At 36.2% G+C, this 23,223-nt stretch overlaps 1 protein-coding gene across 1 annotated transcript; it reads right to left on the bottom strand.

Annotated features, from left to right (window-relative positions):
* Positions 1–2,591: 2,591 nt before the first annotated feature.
* LOC128554316 (doublecortin domain-containing protein 1-like) lies at positions 2,592–15,880 on the bottom strand (the record flags this gene model as incomplete). Its single annotated transcript, XM_053535579.1, is given in 17 exon segments — positions 2,592–2,797; positions 2,800–2,821; positions 5,127–5,312; positions 7,039–7,188; positions 7,743–7,835; positions 8,074–8,210; positions 8,490–8,591; positions 8,869–9,012; positions 9,353–9,445; positions 9,862–10,030; positions 10,619–10,878; positions 11,060–11,213; positions 11,823–12,117; positions 14,037–14,228; positions 14,325–14,510; positions 14,940–15,090; positions 15,634–15,880. Coding segments are annotated over 17 exon segments (2,655 nt in total), but the record flags the coding sequence as incomplete, so codon positions are not given.
* Between the last annotated feature and the right edge of the window lie 7,343 nt (positions 15,881–23,223).

The raw sequence follows: 23,223 nt of genomic DNA, 5'->3' as shown, positions 1-23,223 counted from the left end.
CCCTAACACACAAAAATGAAAATATGTCCGTGTTTAAATACTCATTGACGCAGGAACAATCTCATAGCTGGCCAGTGGCGGACTGGTCAGCCTAACCTACCCCTATTTTGGACAATAAAAAGTTCTTCCTCTTATTTGCAATAGACATCTTATCAAAATGCTTATCAGTGCATCTAAATGCTCTTTCCAACTGGCATCTTTTTCCTTTATCTACTATTATTTCTGAGAGTTTTCTTATCAAAACTTCGGGGCCAAAGCATATGCAGCCCCCTTCCCCAACTCTCAAAATTGCGAGAACCCAGCCCCATATTAATCCCTTTCTCCTAGGCCTGTGATACTTTAAAGTCAATCCTCAGGACTCATACATGCATATACCCAGTGCGATTTCACTTAAAATTCAGTTAAGTAAACAACAAGATTTAATTTATTTAAGTTTTATTCTAGTCATATTTTATTTTCTACATTTCATAACAAAAACATCTATCACAAGTGACCATAGACAGTCTATCACAACCCATTCTAACACAAGCATGAAACATTTGACAACCGGAAAAATAAAGTTTAAAAAAATGTTTCCTAACTTCTAAAATGATGTGCCCAAAACAACAAAACATTTCCAAACCATTATAATAAAAGCTAAAGCTAAACCTTAGAATTTCAGTTTTTCCAGGATACATACCAAATAAATGTCAAGATTTTTATTTATTTGATATAAGATCTATATAAAGTCCAAGAAATGCTGCCAGAAGGAACGGCACACTGAATCACAATGTACTTTCTATGGGTAACATTTGTTATCAGTCATACTAATAGCTGAGCATGGAACTATATTGTAACTGTATACATAAATAAAGAACAACATAAAATAATTTTGTGCTCAGCCCTCGAAAGTTTGTGAACATAGTTATATTAAACTGTTTGTTTTTGCACAGATAAGCTTACTATTTGACAACTGGAAAAAAAGATTAAAAATATTTCCTTAATTTTAAACAACATAATTATAGGTCAAACAGGGACTTTCAAACTTCTGAAGGTAAAGGAACATCTACAGTTGCCCCTTTGTGCATTATTGCAGTCATAGGCATGGAAAAATAGACAAATATAGAATAAACTGCACAAAAACATATTTAAGCAACATAGATAAAATAAATATATTTCTCCAATAAATGTACATGGTGGACCACATGTTGGCCTATCATAAATATATATAAATAAACTGCTCAAAATGTAAAAACAATACACAAACTTAAATACTATCATATATAATAATAAATAATTCATAAAAGTTCATAAGACAGAATATTCAAAAACAGATAGTAGACACCTGTTTATGATTTACATAAACTTTAAAAACATTAAAATATATTGACAGTTTTGTACACAACTGAGCCGTTTTGTCATGTCAGAATGGTAAAATCATGTGATTAGCTAACAAGTGCTCTAAATACAAGTCTCTGAAATTAACATTAATACCTAGACCCTTGAATTTTTTCCATGATACTTATATTTTATTTCATGTACCTTAAAAATACAGACATTCCACACTTCTTTTGTTGATAATTTCAAAGACTGTATTTATATCAAAATCAAACAATATCTCTCGAATTTCATCATTTTGAGGAAAGTTATCAAAACTATGGAGATATGACTTTGTGTTAGACACTTCAATTGAAAAATCACAAAACATTGTAAAATTATAACAACTTGGAATTGTTGTGCACATGTAGCATGAAATTACAGTTATCGAATTCACATATAAAGACTATAGTATAAAAGTATGGAAATACTATTAATATCTATGGCAAAAAATATTAGATAAAACAGTTTGACAAAGGCATTAAAAATACAACATAAGAAAGTGCCTTCAAATAAAGCAAAAAACATTTTAAAACACATGATATAATAAAATCATGCTCTCTAAGAAATATATCACAGAATATAAGATTGTGAATTTCGATTCAATTTGAACACTAGTACCTAGCACAATTTCAAAATATACAACACACAGTATTTACAACGGGCTAAAAATAGACAACTAAATTAGTTGTATTAAGTAGCTTTTATATATCAATTTGCACAATAAATAACAAAGGTAGAAATTCAACTGTCATTCAAACATAGAGTATTTGTAAAATAGAAAAAAATGAATTTGATCATCATGAACAACCATTAGTTCAATACTGAAAATGTATTTGTATAAGCCACTAAATTCATTGTATTCTCAAAAATAAATTATCAATAACTCCTTTAAAATCAAGCCAGATACATTGCCTTCTGATGATTAGTTATTGTCAGCTGGTGATATGTTAACATCTGCTGATGATAAGTCAATCTGCTCAACATCGGCTGATGATAAGTCAGGATCTGATTGTGACATGTCAGTTAATGATATGTCAATACTGGCTGATAATAAGTCAATGTCTGCTGATGATGTCAACGTCTGCTAAATGTAAGTCAATATCTGCTGATGATATGTCAGCATCTGCTTGTGACATGTCTGCTGATGATATGTCAACATTTTTTTAACAATGTTCTCATACAAACGTCCTACAGCCATCTAGATTGGCACTCATGCATTTATCTACTTAAAGTATATTCACATTCTACTTTCTACCCTGATAAGTCAGAAGTCTGTTTCCCATTAACATTTCACTTTGCGTCAGAGGCTATGTCAGTACTTTTCCTTACTTTGCCTCAGAGGCTAGTATGTCAGTACTTTTCCATTACTTTGCCTTGGCAGTCTGGGGCCTTGTTGAACTTTGGGTTCCTTGATCACCATTGGTCAAGGGTAGCGCAGTGCTGGGGGTCCAAATGGATCAACCTGTATGACAAAACATGAATCTATAGTAACGTTATTATTTAAAGAATTTTTTGAATGAATAAGCACTACATAACCTTATATATTTATATGCAGACACAACAGTGTCAAAATTACCCTCAGATTTTTTTTACTGCATAATATTCAAAAACTGAAACATGTCTGATATTATAACTGAACAATAAAATTTGTCAAGTTGAATCTTCACTTTATCTATAATCTATTCTCAACTGCAAAAAAACGCTTTCTAAGTAATCATACAACATCACATTTTACAATATACTGTATGAACAATATTTCAGCCAGATCTCAACTTGAGCTGCAAGGAAGGTAGCAGGTTGGGAGTTGCAATAAAAATCTTATTCATCTTTTGTACAATTTTACAGATGAGTAATGGCAATTTTACTGCTATCTATGCAAAACAATGGATGCATTTTAAGTGGCTGGTTGCATATCAGCCTAAATCCCTACCTCTCCCCATCCCAACCTCCTATTGCCAAGGAAGCATACTCTTGTTAACTGACTTTGCTATCTGAGTAAAATAAATTTAAAACAAAAGTGGAATAAACTCACAACTTTCATGAAGCCATATATAGGCATCATAGCATTATATTTGTTTTGTTTTGTTGAATTTTAAGTCACTCTGACATAATTTTAGATCATACTATGACTTTCCTGCTTTAATGGAGACTGTTACCTCACAAATGCTTCTTTCAACACTGTTTCTGGCATAAGCAGCCACCTGGGTAGAATGGTAACCTTTTATACCCAGATGGATGGCATCCTCACAGGATGACCTGAGCTCGGCAAGGTGAAAGGCAAGTAATTCAACGTCAGGAATCCAAATCACTCGGGACACTGAGCAGCTCTCCCCCCACCCCACCCCCAACCACCACCACCTTCTCCCCCATTTTCCCCTACCTATAATATTACACATGATGACCTTAGCGCAAGGTGATGGGCAAGTAATTCAATGTCAGCAACCCAAACCATTCAGGACATAGCCCTGCAGCCCCTCCCCTATTTTCCCCTACTCATAACATTTTTGTATCATTTTGGTCTTATTTTCTATATCAAAACACATAGAGCACAAGTTAATGTTGAATAAAACTCTTAACTGGTTAAATTTCACTGAGCAAAATTTGTTCTAATCTAGACTACTATACAATATAATGCAGAACACAACACGTGATCACCACACAATGGCTTGGTACCTCAAACATACTCCCAGACAGAGATTTCATTATCTATTACCAAAGAAATAACATAATTAAGATGCATAGACTAACAGGTAACTTTCTGCAAGTTTACCTACAAGATATGGATATTTACTTCATGTTTCTCATAGAACCTCAGTTATGTAATGGCGGTCAGTTAACATAAATGTTTTGGCATCAATTCTGCCTTTTTTATTTACAATCTTACGACTTTTAGCCATAATAAATCGAAGAACATGGCATTATATAATGAAAAAAAATCCCTACTGCCTGTGGCATTTTATTATGAAAAATCCCTACTGCATGTGGCATTTTAATATGAAAAATCCCTACTGCCTGTGACATTTTATTATGAAAAATCCCTACTGCATGTGGCATTTTATTATGAAAAATGCCTGTGGCATTTTATTATGAAAAATCCCTACTGCCTGTGGCATTTTATTATGACAAATCCCTACTGCCTGTGGCATTTTATTATGAAAAATCCCTACTGTATGTGGTATTTTATTATGAAAAATCCCTACTGCCTGTGGCATTTTATTATGAAAACTCCCTACTGCATGTGGCATTTTATTATAAAAAATCTGTACTGCCTGTGATTTTGAACCCAGATCACTCGGTTGTTAACCCAAACTGAATGCTCTAACCACTGAGCCAAACATCGACTCTCTGACGCAATTGTCAGAGATTTACAGGCGCTTTGTATATAAATGATCGTAACACTTCCCCTGTTCAAAGTCATTATTTATGATGACGTACAAGCAATTTTGGCTTAAGATATAGTCGGTATCCTGGACGAGACAAAACCTACAGAAAAATTACTCAATCTACAGGAACCGACATTTCCCGTACATAACTCAGTGGTAAAGAATGAATGACTACAGATATAATATCTTTGTCAATTCATTGCAAGAACAACTGGTATGCTAGAGGATATAACTCAATAATGTTTTGCAAGCTTTACTATCAAAACTGAGCTAAATTTACTTGTAGAGAAAACAACTTCAACTTCAAACTTCAAAAAGAACAGATTTCATATGACTAAATTCCCAATCAATACACCTTTGTCAATCAATTCTGTCAATACTTACATTAACTTTAGGGTTAGCTGGTGCTTCAACATGGACATCTGTAGATGTAGGACCATACTGTTTGTGTGCACGTGACCAGTTTGCCTTGATCTCTATATCCAGTCTACTAGATTGTCCCTGTTTGAATGGTTTACCAGTTGATACACAAACCAACTCATCCTTCTGTATTTTTGAGAATTTCGTTACCTAGGTAACAGAATGTGTTTCATGAGTAACATTAGCTCAGTCAGGTAGTTAAATGAATTTATTTTAAACAACAAGAGCTGTCTAATGACAGCGCGCACGACTATTCGAAGAACTGATTGAAGAATGGGGTCAAAATATTTCCACAGATATTCAGACAAAAGAAATAAATAGATTAGACAAACAATGTTCCTGTATTTCTTTATTTTGATAAGTCTTGCACTAAATGGCAATGTATGAACCAATATTAAAGTCCAAAAAGGGCCATAATTCAGTCAAAATAGTTATGTACTCTTGCCTACAGATGGAAATCATAATGATAAACAAGTGTTCAAAGTTTAAAAGCCATATGTCAAATAATTTTGACAAAACGTGGACTTGTATGAAAACAGAACCAATTTCAAAGTCCAAAAAGGGCCATAATTCAGCCAAAATAGATGACAGAGTTATGTACTCTTTCCTACAGATAGAGACTATTATACTAAACAAGTGATAAAAGTTTCAAAGCCATATGTCAAACACTTTACAAAAAATATGAACTGGTACGGAAAACTTAACCAAGATTTACAAGTCAAAAGGGGCCATAATTCAGCCAAAATCCTTGATGGAGTTATGTACTCTTGCCTATAACTGGCCATGGTGATGGTAAACAGGTGTTGAAAGTTTCAAAGCTTTATCTCAAAAGACTTTGTCAAAATTTGAACTGGTACGAAATATTAACCCAGATTTCTAAGTCAAAAAGGGCCATAATTCAGCCAAAATCCTTGATGGAGTTATGTGCTCTTGCCTATAACTGGAAATGGTGATGATAAACAAGTGTTGAAAGTTTCAAAGCTTTATCTCAAAAGACTTTGTCAAAATACGAACTGGTACGAAAAACTTAACCAAGATTTCTAAGTCGAAAGGGGCCATAATTCAGCCAAAATCCTTGACGGAGTTATGTGCTCTTGCCTATAACTGGCCATGGTAATGGTAAACAAGTGTTGAAAGTTTCAAAGCTTTATCTTAGAAGACTTTGTCAAAATATGAACTGGTATGAAAAACTTAACCAAGGTGTGACGCCGACGCCGACACCGACGCTGACGCCGTAGTGAGTAGGATAGCTCTACTTATTCTTCAAATAGTCGAGCTAAAAATGTCTCTAAAAAACACTGAATAAAAGAAAGTAAAAGTAAAAGAAATCAGAGGTATAAATATTTTAAATGTTATATTTTACATAAAAACAAATTAAAATCTTATGATAAATATAATTCTAACACAGCCACATTTATTTTCCTACTTAACAAAAAAGACTGAAAGTGTGTATTAATATGCAATAAAGTCACTGTTTGTATATCACAATTATTACGTCATAGTGTCAAAGATTAGTTGGTTGTTGTCAAATATGTAGACAATAATGCATGATATTGTGCAAGAGTCAAAATAATACATATCTCAACCACTGAGTGATTTTCTCTTGTAGAAAATCTGTTTTTGTTTTGCTCAGATGTGCATTATTACGACACTGCTGTGGCTACTCTTTCATGATATAATTCCTTCACATCTGAACTTTTAACTATGATTTTAATCAATTCTGTGGGGGACTACTTTTCGTGGAATTTGCAATTGCATCAATCTGCAAATATCTGAGGTATATTCTTTCTTCAGAAAGTTCGTTTCACTGATTCTACTCACATACACTCAGAAAATGAGATATACTTTCATGTTAATGGTGAAAAATTTACCATACCTCTTTCCCCTCCATTGTGAAGAACCTTTTGGCAGGTTGCCAAAGATTGAGCCTCATTGTAGCACTATCAAGGAGTTGTTGGAAACTTTCACCCCAGATGTATGTAGCACGTTCAACAGATTCCCCATTAGGATAAGCAAGTATACGTTTCTGAAATAAAATTGCTAAGTTTGTAACCTAGTTAACTCCCAGTAATTCACAAACCCACTAGTCCCCCCCCCCCCAAAAAAAAAAAAAAACCCAGCTGGGTACAGTTTTGAATACTTGGGTTACTTCATTATTCAATATGTGGTTTTCAAACTGGCAGGTCTCGAGACTATCTGACCTTTGTACAACCTGATTTATAAAGTCAAATAGTTTTTTTGGGTTTCATGTTACACTAACACAGTTAAGGTCATATGGTGACTTTTTCAGCTTTTGATGAAGACCACTGAATGCCCTATGAGCACTGATCCCGACAAGGGTGGGTACCTGGGTAGAACCAGTGACCTTTTGTAAACCAGCTGGATGGCTTCCTTACATGGAGCTTTCTACATGTAATGTTTGTAACCCATTTTAATGAGGGGAGATTGATTCAATGGCAGGTACCATAAATCTTAACAAAAATGTACATATCCACTGTATGCTTGAAACTAATATCTATGTCATTTATGACAGCTGACCCATATATTCTGACATTAAGAAACTCGAAATTATCATCTTACAGTATCTCGTTGTTTGTAAAGGCTTTTACTCATGTCTAACACCAACGGAGTTGTTTTCTCTCTTTGGTATTTCTTCACTTCAGCAAGATGCTCCTAGAAATGACAAAAATATTTAAATATAATATATGTATAATGTAAAATAAATGTATGCTTTATTTAAAGTGATGTATGATTAACAGACAACATGCATTACAAAGCTCTTGCAGCACTAACAAGGAATCCAGAAACTGACCTGGGTTTAATTTACTTCCTAGTACCACCCTTTAAATAATGATTGCCAATAAAGGGACCTACCAACATCAGTTTTTATATATGATTACGTTAAGCTTACCTGTAGTTTATGTACAGTGTCATGTTTTTGTTGTTCCTCAGCAGTTGGTTCCTCCCAATGACCTTCAACTATCACAGGTTTATTACTGTTCTTTGTACCCTTGTACTCTCCTGGGCTCAACTCATCCAGTCTTCTTCCTAAAGAAAAAAGATACATCCAGATAATATCATGTTGCAACATTCCTTTTGTATGAGCTGGTTCGATTCAAAGAATATTTGTTTTTGTAAAATCAAGTAATAACCAATCAGATCCTGGAGTTTATGAGTTGTCTCCCTTTTAAGCTTCATGACCTTGAACTCTGGTATCTGCTGAAATTCTCAATATATCTTAATGGTTTTCTTGTTTTGTCTGTCTAATTTATTTGTGTTTAATATACAAGTTTCAACAAGCAAATTTACATTCTTACAAATGAATACCTTTCATTTGCCGGAGTACATGTTTCTCAATGTCCAACTCGACTGACACGGCTGACCTGAATGCCCTCTTCTTCTTTCTGTTCTCCATCTTGGACTCAACAACTACAAAAATTATAACACTTGTTTAAAATATCCTTACCCACATTTCAAAAATTAAGTTGAACAACCTAATTTTTGCAATTTTACAGAATCAGCGTGGAATTGTATTATAAACTATTTTTAACTGATTGATCCAACTAATTTATTACAGTGTTTTTTCAATATATAAACTATTCACCAATCTAAATGTCACAGAGAGTTGTAGTCTGTCATTGAATAATATGGTTACTATGGTTACAATGATTATGACAAGGTGATAAAAATCAATGTTTATACTAACCTTCTGGTGGAACAAAAGGTTTGCCGCTGGATACCCATATCTCTATTGGATAGCGAAGAATAGTTTCCTCCGAGGGTAGACGCACTTGACTCAGCAAATATTCTCTTTGTCGAGATGTCTTATCTGCCTCCTTATCGTCTGTTTCTATTTATAGAACATAACATCATCTGTTTCTATTTATAGCACACAACTCAACTGCTCAAAAACAAATTAATAAAAGCTTTTCTCAAATTTTAGTATTTATTTCTGATTATCAGCAAAGTCAACTTTCAAAACACATTTTTAGTCAATGATCATGTTAAAGATTCACGTTGTAAATGTCACATGTCAGTGCATTTCTGTTGAAATATGACTACTGAAAGAAATGGATGTTTTTAACTGTAGCCATATAATGAATGCGTAACTGCATAGATCTTGATTCTATAAGCATTGTTATGTCCTTCAGACCTGTACTAGTATAACGTCATGCTAAGACCATAATTACCTCCTTTGTCTGGCCCCTCTCCCACGTCATCTTGCCCCTCCCCTTCCTTCTCCTGTCCTTCCCCTTCACCTCGCTGCAGGTTTTCATCCTCATCTTAAAAAAAAAAAATGTATTTGATAATCAAAATGTCCAAACAAGATGCTTAGCAAGTGCATCGGTTTTTCATGCACTTCACAGAAAAACTGGATTTACTGATGTTAAGAACAAATTTTCAATTTATAAAATTTACTTTCTTAACATGTTTATCTTGAAAATTGTTATCACTGGGAAACATTTCTAATCTCCTCAACAAAATAGCTGATGAATAAACTATAACCCCATTTCACTACATATACTTAATAATTAAGCAATGTTTTGAACAGATTTTTTTTGTTTTTACTCTCCTGGTTCTTCGCTACCTGGAGATTTTAAGTGATATTTTGTGTCTACTCTCCAAGGTCCCTGTAATTTGTCAAATTCTTCAAAGATTCCAATCCAACTTAAACTTAATTGAAAATAGCAGCTCTTACATTGTTTACCCTGGTATAGTTTTTCCAGATGATCCGCCATCAAGGTTTTGTAGTTCTGTATCGCCCAGTCAATGAGGTCCTCTATCTCAACAACCATTGTACCGTCCTCCGTGTACATACGTACTGCCGCCTGGTTTAGTCCTAGACGCAGTGTACACTGGTTCAGTATCTGTGAAATAAATACACAGAAATGTTTTATCTTACCAACTGCTTAACCAAATTACCTACCATATTTATCCATCTATAAGATAATCGTTCTATATGACGGGTTCCTTTAATAACTTCAAAATCAGCAAAATTTTGCAGACTCATATAAATACATATGGTTTTATGAAACTGAGGCAACACAATATGTCTAACTTTTAGTCTTATAGGTGAGTAATATGGTACATGTATATCAAAATATTTAGGTTGAGCAGCCTACCATTCCTATGACATAGACAGTTTAAATACAGAATTTTTGCAAAGACCAGCATTATGAAGAAAAGTGTTGGAAACAGAATGTGACTATCATATGTATATTACTACAGTCCAGTCCTGAGAAGAATTTGCTACCATAGGTCAGTTTCTACCAAGGCAAAAAAAAAAATCACTCAAGATTAAATTATAGATTATCTCCCCTCAATTATTTACTCCATCATACTCAAGTCATATATTATCTCCCCTTAATTACACAAAACCTCGTATTAATTCCCAATGCCCCTAAATTACAAAAAGTATAGTAAAAGCACTGATATATAAGCTTTTAATTACTTACACCAATTATGCTTGAACCACAGATTATCTCCCCTGGTCTCATTCTACCTTCTCCATTCTTGTATGCTAGCACTTTTACTGTCTGAACAGTCTTTGCTACATTAATTTCCTTTGTTATCACCCTTGCACTGGTCTCCTAAGATAGTTTAGCCAATTTTTCCTCCCATTCTTGCAATGTAAGTTCATACTCGTGTGCAGACAGATCGACTTTACCATTAACAACATTGAAACTACCAATCTGCTGTAGGCCTAACTTCTTTGCTGAAATGTTACAAGAATTAAAGAATGAGACATCCGTTTAAAACACTGTTTTGACATTCAGGACCGTAAGTTAAAGACCCTTTGAATCTGAAATGGTTTACCCTATCTTACATAATGAAAATGGAAGCCATAGAAATAACAATATTACAATTCTGGATCTGTACAAGGAACAATGACTCACCATTGCCCATTGCACAAGAAAACTGTGTATTTTCTGGTAGTTTTGAAATCTTATATCTGCCTCTCATAGCACGTGCACAAGACATGCAAACCTTGATGCGCTTCAATGTAGCCCTGTCAGTTGATGTTTGCATGGGGACATCAGCTGTATAGCCCTACAAGACAAATGATATAATGGTGAATGATTTAGTGATTTTACATCACGCCAACATAATTCAACTAATTTGATGACTTTTCTGCTGGTAATAGCACAGGAAGGCCCAGAACGTCTCTTTTGGCATTATTTTGGGCAAAGCAGGCACCAGTGTAGAACCCCATACTCTTGCCTACTTAACTAGGTATTACAAGATCATCTTATCTTTTCTCTTCTCTAATGTACCGACAAGCTACATATGCACATTGTGATGTTATATTATGACATCATATGCTGTATGTGTGATGTATATGTTTGAAAATGCTGCAATGAGATAAACAGTAGGCAAGAAAAATGATCTTTCTTGTCCAAGTAGGAAGGTGTTTTCCTAACCCTTGGATTAACACACATAAAAACCCTTGCTATCACTTGATTTTCCATTCTTCAATGTCTGTTGAGGTGGAAAAAGCTTATGTTACACATATAGGCATGTAAGATCCACAAAGTCATTATCTTTTGTCAAAACTATTTCAAGTGGAGTTTCGAACCACAGAGGTCAGGGGCAAGCAATTCAACAAATAATGTCTGGTAGTGCATTCATCAAATTTTGAAGTACACAATTTATACATACTGGCTGGTCAATCTTTGAAGTGTTTGCAATAGCGTATGTACAGACATCGGCCTTGTTGGCAGCGGTTATCTCCTTGTCCGGAAGATCTGCGTAAAATGCATGAATAAATCCAGTTTCAGCATCGTATCTCCATCTTTGGTGAGCTTTACCAAACTCGTTAGTTCTACGACTCTGCAACGTAACCTTGCACCCAAAGAAGGTCAAAGGTCGACCTTCCTCATCTTCCGCAAAAGGTTCATTATTTGGCATGGAAACTGTGAGCACTGCTTGTTGACTATGTCTAGGACGAATTTCTCTGTAACAGAATGACCTTTATTTTTTCATTCTGTTCACTTGCAAATTCTAACATACAAATAATATATAGGTATTGTTATACACATGCATTTCCGTATATACAATTCCTTTGTAACTACAGTGGTTAAACCAAAGAAGTATAAAACACACAGAATGGCAACTGGCTGTAATCTCGCATGAGCTCGTGTCAGAGCTTGATTCGGCGTTATCTTACTAAAAACAAACATCGGCGAGCATGGAGTTACAATTTGTACCTTTAAAACTACATCTAAAATACATGTTAGCTTCTAAACCAAAATTAGTTTAATTTGAAATGGTCTTAAGACACGAAGTCGCGTGTTTTTTTTTTGCCATCGAAAGAAGCGTGGTCATACGGTGATAATTATTTTACCGATGAATAATTGCTTTCGCATACAAAATGGCGCGTGGAGAAAGCGCCACTTCCGGTAAACGAGATCTCGTTTTTTTGTCACGGGAGGTTGGCGAGATTTGCTCTATATGCCTTTCAAGTTGCCAATCTATTTATTTTTATAGCTCTTTGGTTAAATATTCATTAATGTCACATGCTACATGATGGCACATCTCTTAAAACAGCCCCACAACCTTAAAAATAGCACATAATTCTAAAAAAAAAAATCTTACAAATATGTTAAAGACATATACATGTATACAATATCATGAATATCCAACTGATATACTTGCAACATTATTCAAAACTAGAGATGCTTTTGAGAAAAGCGCATGTCTCCCACAACTGCCCCTATGAAAAATGTTAGTTTCTCTAGATGTTTTAGACGAGTCGATCCAATTAGATGGTCTGGATGAGTGAATCCAATAAGTAATTCAAGGGCCATAAATCAAAAGTGCCTAGGCAGATTTGGCTAGTTATCGAACTTGGGTAAGGTCTTATGGCCAAACACATTTTGTTCACGTTTGGTGAAGATCGGATGAGAAATGTTCGACTTAGAGAGCGGACAAGAGTAAACAGACGGATTTTTTCGGTAATTCAAGGGCCGTTACCCTAAAGTGCCTAGACCGATTTGGCTAGTTATCGAACTTGGCCGAGGTCTCATGGTCAAACACATTTTGTTCAAGTTTGGTGAAGATCGGATGAGAAATGTTCGACTTAGAGTGCGGACAAGTGTAAAAAGGCCGATTTTTCGATAATTCAAGGGCTGTAACTCCAAAATGTCTAGACTGATTTGGCTAGTTATCAAACTTGGCCGAGGTCTCATGGTCAAACACTTTTTGTTCAAGTTTGGTGAAGATCGGATGTGAAATGTTTGACTAAGAGTGCGGACATGAGTAAAAAGGCCAATTTTTCGATAATTCAAGGGCCGTAACTCCAAAATGCCTGGACCGATTTGGCTAGTTATTGAACTTGGCCAAGGTCTCATGGTCAAACACATTTTGTTTAAGTTTGGTGAAGATTGAATGAGAAATATTCGAATTAGAGTGCGGACAAGAGTAAAAAGACCGATTTTTGGTAATTCAAGGGCCATAACTCCAAGACGCCTGGCCCGATTTGGCTAGTTATCGAACTTGGCCGAGGTCTTATGGTCAAACACATTTTGTTTAAGTTTGGTGAAAATCGGATGAGAAATGTTCGACTTAGAGTGCGGACAAGCTTTGTGACAGACACACACACACAGACTGGAGTAAATCAATATGTCTCCCACACCACTGTGTGGTGGGAGACATAAATATATATTATGGTCTCCAAATAATCATGTTTTTGTAATCAGATTTGTAATGTTATAAGCATTATCGCACATTTTCTCATTTATATTTTCAGTACAGTACAGTTTCAGTACAGTAAAATATCACATGTACCTCAAGATGTCAATATCATCCCCAAATGCATGTGACATGTACATACTGTATAACTCACAAAGACCATTAAGTGTGACAAACATTTACCCATTTTCTCTCATAAGCCACTGCTGGTATATATCGTCTGGTCTTCTCTTTACTAGATGAACTTCGACAATACGTCCCTCAGTCTCTGACACACCTAGCACCAGCTGGCGGTTATTTGCCAGCGCAATATAACCATCTTCATACACAAACCTCTGTAGCGTATCTCGTGAAATCTTTGTTACTGCTTTACGTCTAAAAGGATGTAAAAATATTAACTTATATAATCTCAAATATATTCCTGGTGGGCTCATACCCAACAATTTAGCTTTTCACTTAATGAAGACTTACTTGTATTTCTCATACATCTCCCTGTCAGTAAACTTATTTGCCTCAGGATCATTGTCAAAACTGTTATTAACGTTAACAAGTCGTTCCCACGGCCACTTAAGATTGTTCAAAGGCTGTTCAGATTTATCATGCGATTTCTGATGGAACCTGAACCTTTTTTCAGTGTCGTCAATCTCCTCCACATTCCTGGTAATACAAATAAATACAATGAAGACAAACACCAGAAATTAAGTATTATTTCATATAAATCATTCCTTGATAAAAATCATTCCTCACTAAAACTCAGATTCTAAGTACTTTAATTGGGAAAAATATGTGCCTTGAGCAGAGTTAATCCCTTTAAGCTATTTTACTGCTTTTAAAATTTTGCAAAAATTTTGTTCTTTATATACATATGAATAGATCTGATTTTCAATAAATGGTGCTGAACTCTTTGGCAACATTAGCTCGATATAATTTCCCCCAAATTCGTACTTTATACACCATTTAAATCTTTTAACGACATGGTAACATCATAACCATGTGATGAGTAGAAGTGTTCATGAAGCTGTTTTAACTGCTTATTCTAGGATACTTTTCATAAAAAATGTATAAAATGACTGCAGAAAATCTTACTGTAATTGAGGGTTGGAATCGACACTAGGTGGTTTTCCTGAGGCCATACTCTGTCTATCGATTTCTACGTCATCATCATCCTTGGACCATTGTCGGTTCACGATGACGGGCACACCCGGAGCCATACTCGGGTCCACTTGTAGAACATATTCTGCATTACAAAAATCAAATACAAATTATGATTTCTTCACCTGTGATACCTAGGCCCTACATTCAACAACATTCAAAACAATTCATTGGGAAATGAAGCACAATCATTGTGTAAGGGTTTTTCAAAGGGATCAAATATGGACTGTAAAAACTAATTTGCAAATACAACATCTCAAATTATAAATAAATGTTAAAGTCCAAATTGATTTCATTTGAAGAAGTTATATATAGCTGTCACACATCAAATTCACATGAAGTCTATTGATCAACATCATCTTTTGATATTTGTGCATTCTTGAAGATGTTACCCAAACATGCTTTGGAACATGACGCTAATTTACTATTCTTACAGTCTATGTTAAAAGCATTTGATAATTTCAGAGATCTAGAACTTGAGAAGTTTACAGCATTTGATTAATTATAATGTTTAACAATGTAAAAAAGAAACACTATAGCTGCGTTTGACCTCAACACACTTTAATCATGCCCATGTCTTTCATACCTATATTGAGACCAATCATCCTAAGTATATACCGGTACTTACTTTCGGGGTTTCTCAGCGCAGCATACTGTCTCATCTTGGCAACATCCTGAGATATCTGAGACAACAGGTATCGTCGCTGCTGTTCCATTTTGGTGAGATGAGGGTCGGTCCAGATCTCTCCACATGATACATACACCAGCTGGTCACGTTTCAACGTTTTCAATGAGAAATGTTCGTTACCGTTCTCATCAAACAGTCGCCGCCCAGCAAATGGAAGACTGAGTAGTGATGTGCAATGGTCGAGGAACTGATGAAAGATTAAATGCATTGAACACATAAAATGTTTAGTCTATAAATAACTCATTTGTTTATACTGTTTTGTTAACATGCTTTCTAAGCATCATGTAACTGATTTCATGAATCAAATTTACAGAGAATCTATTTTTCTGAGGTGTCCTTCAAATCATACAAGACCTTAGTCAGCATAAGAAAAATGATTTTTTTTTTACAATTTTGTCAGAGGTTTATACACCAGCCCAGACTACTACTATATTTTTAAAATGATGTGTCTGGCCAGAAATGAATGTAAGCATTTCTCATGTCTAAGATAGGCAGCTGGAATTAATTTATTGTAAAATAGAATTAACTTTTAGTCTTTAACTAACAAAGCCTGTGTAAGAATGTCAGTTAGGTTTAGGTATAATCATCGTGAAACATAGAAGTGTAACAAATTTAGAATAATTCACTGGCTGTAGGACATGTATTTCCTCTTACGAACCAACTTAATCAAACCATGTCTGCTTTCAACTTGCTTGGCAGTATTTATGCTCCCAAAGGATGTAGGGGAGGGTCGATCACTAATGTTGTAAGATTGGGTCCAACCCTTTTGCTTTTCAGTGTTTCGTAAAGGTTTTTGTTTCTGTATATACATGTATATATAAGCAATAAAATATTATTAAACTTCCAAAGGATTAACTTACAGATTTAAATCAATACAGGAATGGACTGTCCAAATTGAAAGATTGACAAGTTCATTATAAAACTTTAGCAGGGTAAGGGTTAATTGATACAATTCATAGACCATTTTGCCTAATGGGGCCGATTTTATTACTGCTAGTCATGTAAAGAAAAGCTCTTTTAATGGAATGTGTTTATACAGCAAAATGTTCAGGCAGGCTTAAAGTGGTCACTTTATAAGAAAGTTGTTACTACAGGTGGTCACAAGTACGATGTTGACTGCAGCTTATTTTGATAATGAAAAATAATTATTATTATACCTGATTTATAGCGCTCTTTTAATCATAAACACATTCAAAGGTGCTTTACATATAGCAAACGCAGCCGCACAGGGCACAAAATCCATCCTCTACTAGTACAGACATAGAGCGATCTGACCAGCAGGACCGAGTGTGATAAAGCCCCCAGAACAAACAGAGAGAAATCCTTTTTAGATGCAGACTTGTCCGGCTTACTTAGCCTAGCTCTTTGCGAATAAATAGACTGATTCTTTACCGTGCCCGGTGTATAGCACTGATACACGCAAGGCACTCTTTCCTGGGAAGAAACAGTACAGGCCTCTTAGTTAGGTTGGAGACACTCAGGAGCATCTCAGAAATTTCCAGTGCTTGGACCGCGATTCGAACCCCGGACCTCTGGATTGACAGTCAAGCGTGTTACCACAAGACCACTGGCCCACCTATCAAAATAATGTGCATTAATGCACTTCATTCTATCTAAATTATAACCAAAACTTAAAAGAGCCACTGATGCTGAAGAAAACAGAGTTTCACAATATACTAAAGTTTACCATATTGAGAGAGCCATCTGCGTTCACTGGCCACGACACTGCTTGTTTGTTCCATTCTGGGTTTGTATCATCATTAAACTTCTACTGTCCAAGGTTTTTAAATTTCTCTTGTTTCAGGGCAAACCTTAAATGTAAAATATCATACACATGTACATGTATATACTGATATGAAAACATAATAGTGTAGCTTGATTCAAATCATGTAAAAAAGTAATGTGCTTAAATATTACAGTACACTGGAAAAATTTCTATGTGCATATTCAGAACATGCATATGCAGTGACCTCATTTAATAAATATGTGGGCAGGAGGGTTTGTGGTTTGGGCCTAAACAGCTACTTGATGGAGAAACGAATTCACTGATTAATGCAAGCAAGAAATCAAAAAAAAAAAAAAAAAAAAAATCAGCCCATTCTGAAATTTATTTATTGCACAGTAAAATGTACTGCTTTTCATTCATCACTTGTATATATAAACATTAACGGTCAGATTCAAGTGTTGTATTAATTCGTGTCTTGAATGTGTTTCAATTAAACAATAACACCTTCTATTAATTTAACAAGGCAGTCTAAAAGACTGAATATCCCCCGCCGCTCTTATGGATAGTAAAAGGGTTGATGGTATTTGGTGGTAGCACTAAACATTTGAGTTGTGACCTTGACCATGAGCCGGCATGGGTGAATTTTGAGTTCTACACATCAACTTGATAAGGGAAATATTACAGCCAAGTCATATCAAAATCCTTCAAACCGGACACAAAAGGGAAGGCCCAAACCTTTGAGCTCGAGTTGTGATCTTGACCTTTAGCAAATATGGCTGACTAATGAGTTCTACACATTGTCTTGATGAGCTTTTCAATTACCAAGTTTCATGAAAATCCTTCGAGGGGTTTAGGAGATACAGAGCGGACACAGAATGGAAGGCTCAAACCTTTGACCTTGAGTTGTGACCTTGACCTTGAGCTGACATGACTGACTCATGAGTTCTGCACATCTTGTCTTGATGAGGTGATCATTTGACCCAAGTTTCATGAACACCCTTCTATGGGTTTAGGAGTACAGAGCGGACAGCGATAGACCACTGCATGCTAGTGATTTTTCAACGTCTGCTGGTGACAGATTATTGTATGCTTGTGATACTTCATCGCCTACTGGTGAAAGGTCATCGTCTCCTGGTGATATTTCCTCTAATTCACACACAAAGTATTGTTATACCTATATCTGAAAGTCAACATTCATAGAAAACCCACCAAGTAATTAAAAGGTCCGCTAGTCCAAAATACTGCTTGACCCAACGTCCGCACGTCTGAAAGTCTGAAAATCATCACTTATAGCAAATCCGCCAAGTAATTCAAACGTCCTCTACACCAACATACTGCTAGACACCTGGCCCGCACGTCTGAAAGTCAACATTCATAGCAAACGAACTAAGTAATTAAAAGGCCCGCTAGTCCAAAATACTGCTAGACCAAACGCCCGCACGTCTGAAAATCATCTTTTATAGCAAATCTGCCAAGTAATTCAAACGTCCGCTACACCAACATACTGCTAGACACCTGGCCCGCACGTCTGAAAGTCAACATTTATAGCAAACCCACCAAGTAACTAAAAGGCCCGCTAGTCCAAAATACTGCTAGACCCAACGCCCGCACGTCTGAAAATCATCACTTATAGCAAATCCGCCAAGTAATTTAAACGTCCTCTATACCCGCATACTGCGGTCAACATTCATAGCAAACCGTTCTGTAGTTTAAAGGTCTTCTAGTCCAAAATAATGCTAGACCCATTCCCCGCATGTCTGAAAGTCAGCATTCATAGCAAACCGCCCAGTAGTGTAAAGGTATTCTAGTCCAAAATAATGCTAGACCCAATACCCGCACGTCTGAAAGTCAACATTCATGGCAAGCCGTCCAGTAGTTCAAAGGTATTCTAGTCCAAAATAATGCTAGACCCAATACCCGCACGTCCCGAAAGTCAACATTCATAGCAAGCCGGCCCAGTAGTTCAAAGTATTTCTAGTCCAAAAATAATGCTAGACCAATCCCCGCACGTCTGAAAGTCATCATTCATAGCATGCCGCCCAGTAGTTCAAAGGTATTCTAGTCCAAAATAATGCTAGACCCAATCCCCGCACGTCTGAAAGTCAACATTCATAGCAAGCCGCGCAGTAGTTCAAAGATATTCTAGTCCAAAAATAATGCTAGACCCAACCCCGCACGTCTGAAAGTCAACATTCATGGCAAGCCGTCCAGTTGTTCAAAGGTATTCTAGTCCAAAAGAATGCTAGACCCAATCCCCGCACGTCTGAAAGTCAACATTCATGGCAAGCCGTCCAGTAGTTCAAAGGTATTCTAGTCCAAAATAATGCTAGACCCAATCCCCGCACGTCTGAAAGTCAACATTCATAGCAAGCCGCCCAGTAGTTCAAAGGTATTCTAGTCCAAAATAATGCTAGACCCAATCCCCGCACGTCTGAAAGTCAACATTCATAGCAAGCCGCGCAGTAGTTCAAAGATATTCTAGTCCAAAAATAATGCTAGACCCAACCCCGCACGTCTGAAAGTCAACATTCATGGCAAGCCGTCCAGTTGTTCAAAGGTATTCTAGTCCAAAAGAATGCTAGACCCAATCCCCGCACGTCTGAAAGTCAACATTCATGGCAAGCCGTCCAGTAGTTCAAAGGTATTCTAGTCCAAAAATAATGCTAGACCCAATCCCGCACGTCTGAAAGTCAACATTCATAGCAAGCCGCCCAGTAGTTTCAAAGGTATTCTAGTCCAAAATAATGCTAGACCCAATTACCCGCACGTCTGAAAGTCAACATTCATAGCAAGCTGCCCAGTAGTTCAAAGATATTCTAGTCCAAAATAATGCTAGACCCAATCCCCGCACGTCTGAAAGTCAACATTCATAGCAAGCCGCCCAGTAGTTCAAAGGTATTCTAGTCCAAAATAATGCTAGACCCAATCTCCGCACGTCTGAAAGTCAACATTCATAGCAAGCCGCCCAGTAGTTCAAAGGTATTCTAGTCCAAAATAATGCTAGACCCAATACCCGCACGTCTGAAAGTCAACATTCATAGCAAGCCGCCCAGTAGTTCAAAGGTATTCTAGTCCAAAATAATGCTAGACCCAATCTCCGCACGTCTAAAAGTCAACATTCATGGCAAGCCGTCCAGTAGTTTAAAGGTCTTCTAGTCCAAAATAATGCTAGACCCATTCCCCGCATGTCTGAAAGTCAGCATTCATAGCAAACCGCCCAGTAGTTCAAAGGTATTCTAGTCCAAAATAATGCTAGACCCAATACCCGCACGTCTGAAAGTCAACATTCATGGCAAGCCGTCCAGTAGTTCAAAGGTATTCTAGTCCAAAATAATGCTAGACCCAATACCCGCACGTCTGAAAGTCAACATTCATAGCAAGCCGCCCAGTAGTTCAAAGGTATTCTAGTCCAAAATAATGCTAGACCCAATCTCCGCACGTCTAAAAGTCAACATTCATGGCAAGCCGTCCCAGTAGTTTAAAGGTCTTCTAGTCCAAAATAATGCTAGACCCATTCTCCGCATGTCTGAAAGTCAGCATTCATAGCAAACGCCCAGTGTGTAAAGGTATTTCTAGTCCAAAATAATGCTAGACAATTTACCCGGCACGTCTGAAAGTCAACATTCATGGGAAAGCAGTCCAGTAGTTCAAAGGTTTATAGTCCAAAATAATGCTTTAGACCCAATACCCGCAACGTCTGAAAGTCAAATTCATAGCAAGCGCCCAGTAGTTCAAAGATATTTAGTCCAAAAATAAAGCTAACCCAATCCCCCGCAACGTCTGAAAGTCATCATTTATAGCATGCCGCCCAGTAGTTTCAAAGGTATTCTAGTCCAAAATAATGCTAGACCCAATACCCGCACGTCTGAAGTCAACATTCATGCAAGCCGGTCAGTAGTTCAAAGATTATTCTAGTCAAAATAATTATGCTAGACCCACCCCGCACGTCTGAAAGTCAACATTCATGGCAAGCCGTCCAGTTGTTCAAAGGTTATCTAGTCCAAAAGATGCTAGACCCAATCCCGCACGTCTGAAAGTCAACATTCATGGCAAGCCGTCCAGTAGTTCAAAGGTATTCTAGTCCAAAATAATGCTAGACCCAATCCCCGCACGTCTGAAAGTACTTCATAGCAAGCCGCCCAGTAGTTCAAAGGTATTCTAGTCCAAAAAAAATGCTAGACCCAATCCCCGCACGTCTGAAAGTCAACATTCATAGCAAGCCGCCCAGTAGTTCAAAGGTATTCTAGTCCAAAATAATGCTAGACCCAATCTCCGCACGTCTGAAAGTCAACATTCATAGCAAGCTGCCCACTAGTATAAAGGTTTTCTAGTCCAAAATACTGCTTTTCAAACTAAAAATTTACATTATTGGATTAGGGATACGACAAGTTCACTCAACAGTTTCAGTTTTGAATAAGGGGTAAGTACAGTAGTTCAATAGAGACCTTCAGACTATACGACAGTAGTATATAACGAGGCGTTTCGGAGAGTTGGGGCAATGGTGCAATGGGGCAATGGTTCATTGGGGCAGCAACTAATCTGACTTAATCCCTAAGCCGACATAATCCCTAAACCGGCTTTCCCCCCTTTAATGCGTAATCGTTGTGGAGTGTGTCAGAATTCGAGATCTATATAGCAATAATATTTGAATATGTTTAATTCTGGAAAAATTGTCTGACCTACAACCTAAGGTGCTGCGACCTATTGTTCCATTATAATAAATTATACGTCACCTTATACAATAAAATGCTAACAAAGTAATGTTATCCACTATGATTCATTTTTGGGAGATTAAAATTATCTACGAGCGTTCTTAATTTCATTTTCAGTTCTGATTTGTGTTTAAAACAGCGCGGTCTTAAAAACTATTTAAAAATTAGAAAAAAAATACAAACGGAATATTTTGTATAATACAAACGAAAGCGGTAAGCACATTTTACTTTGTTATTATTTGCAAAGTTTATCATTATCTTATTCATTTCCCCTTATTTTAAGTGACTGAAAATAAACACCGCAGCCGGTTTTACAAATGCAATGATTATATCTTTTTCTTTTTCATTTACGACTATGATACAGAGAACTACCATACGCACTTATTCTTCAACAATATCGAATCAACCGGTGCAAATTTAAAAATTAATTCGAAAGTTGAATGTTCAAAACTCAGATAAAGCTAATGTCTGTTTAGATGAAATACATAATTACACTAACAGAAAATCTCTACCCACAATATCACGCATGAACGTTTTAGTTATAGCGATAAAGGGAGGTAATCACAAAAATAGATTCACTAAAATTCTCCACTCTGATCTTTGGCAGCTTCATCAGAAAAGGTTGGTTCTGTTCCGTTCCGTTAAGTAAACATTTGACTTTCCATGTACATATTTTTCATTATTTTCAACCAGCACTTTATTCATCTTTCTGTGGCTATAGTAGACAACGGAAATATTCCTTATTCACCATAAACTGCACAAGTCGGCGTTTGTTTCCGGTCCCCTCGTACATATTTGTAAAATCTTTAATGTAGTTTAACAACATCTTTATAATTATAGATAACCAATATTTCAGATCCGTACAATAACAAGGAACATCCAGAGAATCAAACAATAAAAGTTTTGTTTTCATATTCTATTTTATAAATACAAGGGCTTTTGTTTTATTTGCATTTATTTTAAGATACTTGATCAACTTCAATGCGCAATCGTTGACAATCGGGATTGTAAAGTAAAAAGCGCCACCTGAGTAACGAAAACCAACCTGTACTGTAGAAAAACAATAAGTGACATTCTATTATAGGATGATGC

Source organism: Mercenaria mercenaria, unplaced genomic scaffold (assembly GCF_021730395.1).
Source record: "Mercenaria mercenaria strain notata unplaced genomic scaffold, MADL_Memer_1 contig_4931, whole genome shotgun sequence".
Classification (NCBI taxonomy): Eukaryota; Metazoa; Mollusca; class Bivalvia; order Venerida; family Veneridae; genus Mercenaria; species Mercenaria mercenaria.
Note: the sequence above shows the minus strand (reverse complement) of the source record. Positions and strands in the feature narration are given on the sequence as shown.